Here is an 11,813-nt window from a genome sequence, read left to right on the forward strand (position 1 = left end):
TCCACACCCATTTCCTACGAATATCACACAAAACAATAACATATCATTCAACCATAATCGCAAGCTAGTGCATTTAATCCGTATACCATTCATGGCCTTACTTCATACCAAATCATATACCAAATATACCATACATATATACTATGAAACTTTATTTTCCAATATGAGCTTAAACCATGACCAATAATATACAAATGTAAGCATCATTTCTATTTTCACGTTTATCGATTATAATCGATCATATAATCAATTATACATAAATCATTCATATATATATATATTTAATTTTCCTCCTCCTCCTCTCCATTCCACATCCTTAGTGTACTTAACACTCTTAGAAATAACATTTTCTATAGTTTCTTTATTCACCCTTATGTATATTCAAAGCTTTCTATCCGAGTCAGTATTACTAAATTATTTTTATCTTGAGCTACATAACTTAAAATTAAGAACCGTTAATTTTCCCTAAAACTAGACTCACATATATTCTTACCATAAAATTTTCAGAATTTTTGGTTTGGCCAAATAGTACAGTTTATTCTTTAAAGTTTACCCTGTTACGCAGTCTGACAGTTCTGACCACTCTTCACTAAAAATAAATTATCTCATTGTACAGGATTCAAATGGTGTTCTCGTTTGTTTCTCTTGAAAATAAACTCATCAATGATTCTAATAATATAAATTTTAACTCATAATTATTTTTAAATTTTTTTTAATGATTTTACAAAATCAGAACAGTGGATTCCAAAATCAATCCATCTCTGTCTCACTAAAATTCAAATATCTCAAAATATATAACTCTTTTTCTTGTTCTGTTTCTTTTATTTTACAAAATCGAACTTTGGCAAAATTATGATTTTGCCCCTAAACTTTTGCATATTTACACTTTTGCCCCAAAGCTCGGAAATTAAACTTCATCTCTTATTCTTATGTTTTATGACATGCTGAACATTTTTCCCTTCTATGGAAACATCAAATTCCCACTCTAACACTTACTTATGAACATTAGGTATTTTTACCGATTATGTCATTTTACTCGTTTTCACTTAAAATCGCTTAGTAAAAGTTGTTTAACATAATTTATAAGTTCATATTCTACCATAAAACATCAAAATAAACACATTTCACCTATGGGTATTTTTCCAAATATAAACCCTAGGTTAAATTATTGCTAGAATAAGCTAAATCAAGTTACCGAGACTCCAAAAACGTAAAGAACATTAAAAACGGGGTTAAAACAGACTTACAATCGAGCTTGGAAGCTTGAAAACCATAAACATGGCTTCCCCCTTGCTAATTTCGGCCATGAGGTTGAAGATGGACAAATTTTTGGCTATTTTGGCCTTTTTAATTCTTTTAATTACTAAATGACCAAAATGCCCTCAACTTAAAATTTTCATATTTCACTTATCTCTTGTCCATTTTTGTCCAAAAAGTCAACCAATGGTCTAATTACTATTTAAGGACCTCAAATTTAAAATTTCATAACAATTGGACACTTCTAACATGTAGAACTCAACTTTTTCACTTTTTACAATTTAGTCCTTTTGGCTAAATTGAGTGCCCAAACATCGAAATTTTTGAACGAATTTTTCACGAAATAATTTCGTGAAATTTTAGACCATAAAAATATAATAAAAATAAATTTTTACTCGTCGAATTTGTGGTCTCGAAACCACTGTTCTGACTAGGCCTAAAATCGGGTTGTTACAGAAAATGTGGTAATAATGGTTAATGCTTTGTTGATGTTGGCATGTTTTGGAGATGTTTGGATGGTATACAGGTATGTGAAATGGTACTTAGGGATATGGATTGGTATGAACATGCAATATGTAGTTAATGTTTGATTGATGATTTTGATAAGTGAAAATGATAAGTTAATGGATGATTGAATTGTTAAGATTGGTTGTAAATATGTGAATTGTTGTTTAAGTATGACTTGAACATATCTTTGTGTTTTTTTTGGTATGGTTTGGTGAAAGGATTGACATGAAATAAGTATCAAGTGCAGAATTTTGAACCTTATTTATGAACTATCGATACCTTGGGAAGGGTACCGATACTTTAGTGATTTTTCTTAAATTCTTGAGACATCGAACCTTAAAATGGTATCGTTACTAGAGTTAAAGTATCGATACTTTGAAAAAGGTATTGAAGCTTTATGGGATGTATCGAGTCTACTGATGTTTACTCAAATTTCCAATAACGAAGCTCAAATTGGTATCGGTACTTGTCTAGGGTATTGATACTTGATTAAAATTTTTGAAAACTTTATAATTTGGTATTTTTTCACACTCAGGCCAACAAAAGAGCTTTCGTAAGCTCGATTAAAGCTCGGATTTAATTGCATGACATATTGTGAATGTGTTTATGACCCATTTGAATGTTTGAATGATTTATTTACGGTGTAATTTTCAGTCATTGCTCCAGCAACAAATGTGACACCTTGTTGCACAAACCTGGCGATCAGGTCAGCAATAGGGTGTTACAAACTATACTAGTAATAATGTTAAAAGTTGAGCGGGAGGAGCGAAGGAAGAGGCTTTTAGTGCAATTGCCTTATTTCGCCACACATTCACTTCAAAAAATTGGTTAAATTTAGTTATTAATTTTATATTATGGGTAACTTACAGATTTAGTTCTTATATTTTAATTTGGTCATTTTTAGTCCTCATATCTTTTAAAATTTAAAATTGTAGGCCTAATTAAATGGTAGTTGTTAAAATTCATTAAATTTTTCTACTTTCAAAATTTGATGCAGCAAACATATTGTTATGTAAAATGTCATGTCAGTTTGTTATTTTCACATATTACTCATAAAAAAGTCAATTAATGCATTTAACTGTTGCCGTTTGCATCAAGATTGAAATTTTGAGATTCGAAAAATATAGAGATTAAAAATGATTTTATTAGAAAATATATACTAAATCTATAATTTCATGCATAGTACAAAATTAATAGCAAAATTTAACTAATCGTATTTAATTATTACTATTCAAATTAAGACTGAAATTTAAAATTAGAAAAATAAAAGAATTAAAATTAATGAATCGGAAAGTATAAAAATTAAAATTGATGAAATAAAAAAAACCCAAATATATATATATATATATATATATATATATAAAAGTATTTAAGCAAATTAGGAAACATATAATTGCTAATGAGTTTGGAGTGAGAAAAGTGGCAGTGTTAGCAAAGTCACACATAAGCAATTTGCATTATTAAAGTAATATGGGTCCGTTTTTTAATTTGATGATTTAATTTTTATTAATTCACACATATAATGTTTGTGTAATATTTTTAATTAAAACTATTAATTTATTTATCATTTTAAATAATTCCTGTATTAAATTTTTATTAATAGCACTATTGATCCCTTTTAAATTATGATAATTTAATAATTATTTTTAAATAAATCATTTATATATTAATTTTAGTCAAAACACAATCTTTTAAATTACTGTTATTATAAAAGATAATGCAATTTCCTTAATCATTATTATTTAGTAATTTGATAATAATTATGTTTGAACTAAAATATATTTACTTAGTGAAATATAGCAACATGTCTCTTTTTTCTTATTTAAATACTTACCAAAAAATTATAAATGTAATTTTTAACTTATTACCTACTTATTGTATTTTTATTCTAGTTATTTTATTTTATGCTTTTTTTAATTTATGTTAATTGATTTACTGTCATAATAAAATGTCATTCACTAATATATAAAATATAAAAGTAGACAGGGACTGCAAAGAGTTAGACTTTTTCTCTGGTTAGCATTTAAGCAAAGGCTTCTTACTAACGCAGAGCAAGCTAAATGAGGAATTGGTTATAATAGCTCTTGTCCGGTCTGTGGTCATAAAGTTGAGAATATTATTCATGTACTTCGGGATTGTTTCGCAGCTAAGGAAGTTTGGACGCAGGTTGTCCCAAGTGATCAATAGTGTAGGTTCTTCTCTAGAAATCTCTATGATTGGTTCATGTATAATCTTTCTTGCCATGAGAGGTTGACTGGTAGGGGAGTAATTTGGTCTTGCCTCCTTGGAATCATTGCTTGGCGACTCTGAAAAAATAGGAATATGTTTTTTTTCCAAGGGGTATCTTGGATGACTCTTGAGGTTGTAAAAGTCTCTTTTAGTTGGGCGAGGCGGTATGAGTCAAGTTATAAGATGTTTCAACATATCAATTTACCTTATGGTCCTTGAGGGACATTGACAGGATAATGGACACATTTATTCACTAAAGGTGCAGTGGCAAGGGAGAATGGGAGTGCTTCTGCTGGTGGTGTGGTGCGGGATTAGTAAGGGAATTGGATCTTGAAGTTTAATCATTATTTGGGGAAATGTACGGTTTTTTAGGTTGAACTATGGGGCATTTAGATGGTCTTCTTGTGTTGCTTAGCAAAGGCTTCAAAAAGGCCACGATTCAAACTGATAATATAGATGTGGTCAAAGCCTTACAAGATAACATGATGGCGAATTTGTGAATCGCACTTCTTAGAACGATTCAATGAATTCTGAAAATTGAAGGTTAGTGGTGCATCCGGTATGTCCCCAAGGAAAATAATCTTGTTGCTGATTGCCTAGCCAAACTGAGTTTAGCGTGGAGGGCAAGTCTACAGATTTTTGAAAACGCACCCAATGAAGTTTTGGGGGTACTATAGCAAGACAAAAATAGTGGTGCTTTTGCTCAATTTAATATGATGTAACTTTAGGTTTTTTATTTTTATCACCAAAAAGAAAATATAAAAGTAGAATTTATTTTTTAATATATTTATGTAGATTTTCTATTAAAAAATTAGATTAATTTTATTTTTTATTACCTAATCTATTTTTATTCACTTCAAAACTCAATTTAATATAAATAAGGAAATAAAAGTTTCATCATTATCTAATTCAATTGTGAAAATATCTTAAAGTTTCTTTGTTTTGATACAAAAAAATTAAAACTACTTATAGTCTCTCCCAACCCTTTAACAAAAGGATAATTGCATTTCAGCGCACTTAAATCCATATTTTCCTACATAAACAATAATATCAATGTCAACCGAATTATGACTCAATCAGGAATACCAAATCATTGCAAACAGATGGTGCAAAATATGTACAACCTTGTATTTGAACTTAAAAAGAAATGGCAGGGCCTGCTATAACTTAAAAAAAATAAAAGCCCATGACCAAAATGATGAGGATCCCGAGCCCAGATAATAGAGCAGCGTAAAAGGCAAACCATTGTTTTGCAGTTAATGAAAACCCAAAACTCTGAACCTGGATCTGTTTCATTTGGTGAAAAAGCTTGTGAATTTTATTTTATTTTTCCAGTAAATTGGGATTCCGTCGTTTTGTATATGAAAGGGAGGGAATTTTTGATCAATTTATGCAAAGCATGTAACGATGGAAAATCAACAGCAAAATTACATTCACAAATTCTCAAAACTGGGTTTTCCCATGACAGTTTCCTCGCCACAAAGCTCACCTCTTTGTACTCAAACTTTAGTTCCATTGAACAAGTTCAAAAACTGTTCGATGAAATGCCTCAAAGAACTGTCTATCTGTGGAATTCAATTCTTAGAGCTTATTCTAAACGTAAGCAATGGAAAAAGACTTGGGTTTTATTCAAAAACATGATATCCGATGAAAAGGGGGAGGAAAATGTGCCTGATAATTATACTCTGTCTACAGTTTTAAAGGCTTGTGCAGAGCTGCAGTTGCTTAAACATGGTAAAATTTTGCATGGTTTTTTGTGGAAACATGAAAAGATAAGATTGGATTTGTTCGTGGGTTCTGCTTCAATTGAGTTTTACTCGAAATGTGGTGAAATGAGTGATGCTTCCAAAGTTTTTAATGAGTTTGAGAAACCTGATGTTGTTTTGTGGACTTCAATGGTGAGTGGATATGAGCAGAATGGATATTTTGAGAAGGCTATAGCTTTTTTCTCAAGAATGGTACTGGAGGAGGGTGTTGATCCAGATCGCGTAACACTTGTTAGTTTAGTTTCTGCCTGCGCAAAGTTGATGAATCTCAAGCTTGGCAGGAGTGTACATGGTTTTGTTGTTAGGAGAGGGTTTGAAAGTGAATTATCTTTGGTTAACGCATTGTTGAATATGTATGCAAAGACAGGTATTGTAAAAGTAGCAGAAATTTTGTTTAGGATGATAGAAGTGAAAGATGTTGTAACATGGAGCTCAATGATTGGTTGCTATTCTCGTAATGGTGCCTCAGTTGAATCATTGAATCTTTTCAATGAAATGATCAACAAGGGATGTCGACCTAATGCAGTTACTGTTGTTAGTGCACTACAAGCCTGTGCGGTTGCTTGCGATTTAGATGAGGGTCGGAGGATCCATGAACTTGCAACTAAGAGAGGTTTTGAGCTAGAAGTCTCGGTTTCAACTGCTCTGATCGATATGTACATGAAATGTTTGTCACCTGATGAAGCAGTTAATGTCTTTAGGAAAATGCCTGGGAAAGACGTAGTCGCTTGGGTTGCTTTGTTAAGCGGGTATGCTCTAAACGGGATGGCTAATAAATCTATCGGGATCTTCAAAGATATGCTTTGTAGTGGAATCCAACCTGATGCTGTTTCTATGGTAAAGATTCTTGCTTCTTCTTCAGAGTTAGGTATTCTTCACCAAGCCGAATGCCTTCACGGTTATGTCACTAGCAGCGGCTTCGATAATAATGCTTTCATCGGGGCTTCTCTCATAGAGTTGTATTCGAAATGTGGTAGCTTGGATTATGCAATAAAAGTGTTTGAAGGAATCATAGACAAGGATGTTGTTCTATGGAGTGCAATGATTGCTGGCTTCGGAATCCACGGAAGAGGCGAAGAAGCGTTAAAGTTATTTCACAGGATGGTCAAGAGTTCAGCAGCTAGGCCGAACGATGTAACATTCGTCTCTATTTTATCTGCCTGTAGCCACGCAGGTTTGCTTTTGCAGGGGATTGAAATATTCCATATGATGGTAAACAATTATGGACTGCATCCTGGTTCAGAGCATTATGGCATAGTTGTGGATCTCCTTGGCCGTACCGGAGAGTTAGAAAAAGCCATGGACATAATCAACCGAATGCCAGTTCCAGTTGAGCCTCATGTTTGGGGTGCCTTACTTGCTGCATGTCGGATTCATCACAACGTTGAGATAGGTGAAGTAGCAGCAAAGAATCTCCTCTGTTTAGATTCTAATCATGCAGGTTATTATATTTTGTTGTCCAATATGTACGGTGTTGATGGAAAATGGGGTAATTTGGCAAAAATTAGAAGTTTAATAAAAGAGAAGGGCTTAAAGAAGATGATTGGTCAAAGCATGATTGAGATACGAAACGAAGTTCATAGCTTTGTTGCTGATGATAAACTTCATCCTGAATGTGAGAAGATCTATGAACTTGTAGGACAATTGGAGGTAATTTTGAAACTGCAACTACAACATATTTAAGGAGTGTCTTGAGCTCTATCAAATTTTAAGATAACCCGAATCATAGTTCGTTCTGATATCGGCTTGATCAGTAGCTCTATCAGCAACGACATTGTAAGAACATGAAGTAACATAAATAGATCTTCAGGCATATTGTTGTTGCAAGTGAATTCTAGATTTCATTGAAAATCATCCACCATCCCGATATCGGCTTGATCGGTAGCTCACAAACAACATTGTAAGAACAGGAAGATAAAGAGATCTTCCAGCCATGGTAGCTTTTGTCCAAAGAACAGGATGTAAAAATTAGTAGCTTGTGGAGATATAAGTTACTATCTTAAACATTTGTTAACTTTGCTGACGTGATATTGACAAAGATTGTCACGTAGATAACACATAAACATTTAATTATTTTTTTTAATTTTTAATAATTTTAATTTTTAAAAATAGTTTTTATAATTTTTCTGAATTTTTTAAATTTTAAAAAATTAATTAAATGTTGATATGTCATCTACGTGAAAATCCACGTTTATGCAACGTCAGCAAAATTAAAAAATGTAAGTGTAAAAGTTAAAAAAGACAAAAAAGTAAACTAAGAGCTAAAATTACCTTCTTCTTTTTTAAGTCGAAGGGCAATTATGTCATTATACTTTTATTTTTTTTTTTAAAGTTAATGGATTTTTAGTGTGTGAAGTAAAGGATATGAAAGAATAATTAAAGAAAAACTAATAGGAAAAATGTTAGACATGATGTGTTGAGATATTGAAGAAAATTTAGAAGACCATTTCATTAGCTTTGAAACACACGAAGATGGAACCTATAAGCAAATAAATTACTATCATAGCATTAGAATGCATTATATCTAAAAAAAATATATATTTAATTATAAGCATGATTCACAAGTATTAATTTATTTTCCTAAATATATATATTTTTATATTATTTTATCATATCTCGATTCTCGACTTGATTTTGAATTTTAGGTTAGAAATGATTATTGGACATGTCATATTGGCTTTGGGTTAAGTATGGTATTAGTACAATTTATACTTGTTTAAATTCTATCCAATTCGAAAACACAAGTTCATTCATATTATTTAGTATTTATATGCATACATTTATTTTAATACCATTATATATATTTTAAAATTTTAAATATAAACAATTTAACATTTTTAATATTTTCATTATAGTGTAACATGTCTAATTCTCATATAACAAAAATTACATAATACGTTGAGTTCGAGCTTAACCCATTACATGGGTCTAATTTAAATTTTACCCAAACTATGTTTTAAGTTTAATATTTTTATCCACACCCTCTTAAATATCACATAAATATCCTAGCAAATATACATAGAACTAGGAATGGGAAAATGTAAATTTTGTTTAATCCCTTTAGGTTACTTTGGTCTATATATTTGATCCATCATAATTAAATTGAACTTAGTGTCTGTGGGTTCAACCTCAACTATGGCTTCATAAAATAATTTTCAAAGTCTAATCAAGATAAGCATTGGTTATTTTAATAATTAAACATAAAGTCAGAGGTTGATTAAATGATCAACAAAATTGACTAAAACAAAATAATTTTGGTGTATTTAGGGGCAACTAATTTAGTAATGCACTTTAAATAAGACCCCCAAATAAATATTATTTACCAACTCTAAATAAAGCCTTGAGAAGAGATGTAGATATTATAACAATTTCAAGAATTTTTAATAACCATAGTCATATGTTGAATTTTATTAAATTAATTTAGGTTAATGTCAAATGGGTTGAGTATATTAAATGACTAAATTGTAGAAGAAAATGGTACAAGTTGTAGAAATTTATATCCCAACATAATTTAATAATTTACATGTCGCCGCAAGACTTGAAACTCCTATTCACTCCCAATAACTGCTTGACGCCTTGGTAATTTACTTTTTTGGGATTCCAGTTTTAGTCAAATTGATTAGATTAATCAGTTGAATTGCATAGTTAATCTCTCTTTCCACCTCATATTTAATTATGAAAATTGGTATATGTATTGTTGTCAAATGCGCTGAAACGCATTATCCTCCTAATTATGAGTTGAGGAGGGACTATGGGTAATTCTAGACATTGTGAAAAGCAGATATAATCAGAATTTATGATGAGATTGTGGTGAGAAATGTCACTCTAGATATATATAAAATCATTTAGTCATGAACAATCAACATATATAAGTGATTATTTTATTGTTGACTATAGTGAAGTAAAAAAATATACTTGATCATGGATCGAATCGGATTAATGTAAAATTCTAGGTCCGTTTTTAAACTTGAGTCCAACGCGAAAAATGAGCCTAAAATTTAGTCTAAGCCCGATTCAGATTAAAAAAAATGCTAAATCAGAGCCCAACCCGATCAACATTAATTTTTTAAGATTATTTTTTATATAAAAATAAAATTTTTAAATATAATACATCAAATACACAAAAAACATTAAAATAAACGTTTACCAACAAATCGAAAATACATTAAAAAAGTCTTTATACTTAAATAACACTAAGATAATTATAACTTAGCAAACAAATGCCTTTAAAATAGTAACAAAACTAATAATAAAACAAGAGTTATACAATATCCAAACAATAACAACAAAATAGTAACAATATAACAGAAATGCTAACAAAACAACAGCGGAACGACAATGAAACAACAACAAAGCAACTGATTCGGCCAGGCCAAAAAAACCTACCCGAAGTCCAATCCATTTTAAAAAACGAACCTTGTTTTTTATCCAAACTCATTTTTCAAGTTTATATTTTTGCTCAAACCCTCCCACTTTTTAAGTACCTCTTCGAGCCTAAATGAATAGTCCAACTTATGATCAGGTCTACCATCTAATATGGTTTTTTTATTATTATTATTTTACTATTTGTGTCATCTCAATCTATTTGTGAATTATTTTATTGATTAATAATGAATAAAATAATAATATCTTGAAGATAATATTTTTGATAACAACAGCCTAAATATTGAATTTTAAGGGAGAAAAATACAAACAATCAATCAGGAAATGGACTTAGTAATTTATTGACAAAAATTCCTTGTCGTTTAACAAGTGTAAAAGAATTCAAACAAGTTTTGGGAAATTGTAATCGTTGTTCTATGTTATGCCGGCAATGCCTTACCATGTTCATGCCGACAATACCTAGAACTTTTCAACCCTAAATAAGAAAATAATATATTTCGGTTCACTCAAACTCAAGTCCTTTTATATTGACAATAATATTCATGTTAGTGAATTTTAGACATTTTTAAAATGTTAGTATTTTGGAATTCATAAATTCAGAAGGTCAGTAAATTGCTTAATTTGAATAAATAGTTATTTTAAAAAACTAGGGTTTTTGAAATTTTACAAATAAAAAATATAATTATAAAAGAAAATTAATAATATTAAAGATAAATAATATAGAACATATTCAATATGCATATCATTAAATTTGTAAAATATTCTAAATATTTTTAATAAAATAATTTTTTTAAAATATATATTAAAATTAGGTAAAAATATTTTTTTAAATTGTTTTTTTTACTTAAATCGCCTCTTAAATTTTTTTTCATTATTTTTTCCTAAATAAATAAATAAATTTATTTTTAGAATTTTGTTGTTTGCGGAAATTGTTGAAGGGATACATCAGCCTGAGGCATAAGGAAAAGTAATTTTATATATGAAACAATTAAGCTAACCTCAATCTTTTTCTTTTACAATGGTATATACAATTAAGAATATTTTGTAATCCAAAGGATGAAGATGTAGATTCAATCAACCATGTTTCATGGGATGACAATTTCACAAGTGAAATGCAGGATTTGGATTGGTTTATTTTGGATCTTTAAAAAATTCCTTCATCTCAAGTTTGAAGTTTTGAGTTTAATATTTTAATTATTTCAATTTAAATAATTTCAAATTTTTAATTAAATTAAGTTAATAAATTTCGATAAATTTAAAATTTGTCAATATTTCGCGAGTTTCAATTATTTGAGTAGTCAATCGAAATGGTTATAATTTAAATTCAAGCTATGTTTACTTTAATTTCTATTAATACAAAATGCTATAGATCTTTACTCATCTTAACATAGAGGTGTTCATGGGTCGGGTCGGGTTCAGATCGAGTCTAAGCATGATATTAACACATTTTATTTTTGCCCAAGCCTGACTCAAATTGAATTACGGGTCCAAAATTTGAACCAAGCCCACTCATATTTTTAAATAGCTAACTCGACCTCATTTTAGACCCACATATATTATTTTTTAAAATTGTAAATATTTGTATTTGTTTTAATTTAATATTAGTAATTTTATATGTCACACATGGAAAAGTCAAAGCTTAAGTTGTAATAGTGACTTTAGGTATTAAAT

The 11,813-nt window shown here is 29.8% G+C and overlaps 1 protein-coding gene across 1 annotated transcript; it reads left to right on the top strand.

The window, feature by feature from the left end:
- Nucleotides 1-5,266: 5,266 nt before the first annotated feature.
- On the top strand, nucleotides 5,267-7,655 carry LOC107892334 (putative pentatricopeptide repeat-containing protein At3g01580). The gene has a single exon (XM_016817396.2). The coding sequence runs from the start codon at nucleotides 5,355-5,357 to the stop codon at nucleotides 7,440-7,442; it is 2,088 nt and encodes a 695-aa protein (XP_016672885.2). The 5' UTR covers nucleotides 5,267-5,354; the 3' UTR covers nucleotides 7,443-7,655.
- Nucleotides 7,656-11,813: the final 4,158 nt, after the last annotated feature.

This window comes from Gossypium hirsutum, chromosome D09 (genome assembly GCF_007990345.1).
Source record: "Gossypium hirsutum isolate 1008001.06 chromosome D09, Gossypium_hirsutum_v2.1, whole genome shotgun sequence".
Classification (NCBI taxonomy): Eukaryota; Viridiplantae; Streptophyta; class Magnoliopsida; order Malvales; family Malvaceae; genus Gossypium; species Gossypium hirsutum.

What these genes read in the sequence shown, in the direction of transcription:
- LOC107892334 (XM_016817396.2), top strand. Translation starts at nt 5,355, where the DNA reads ATGAAAGGGAGGGAATTTTTGATCAATTTATGCAAAGCATGTAACGAT.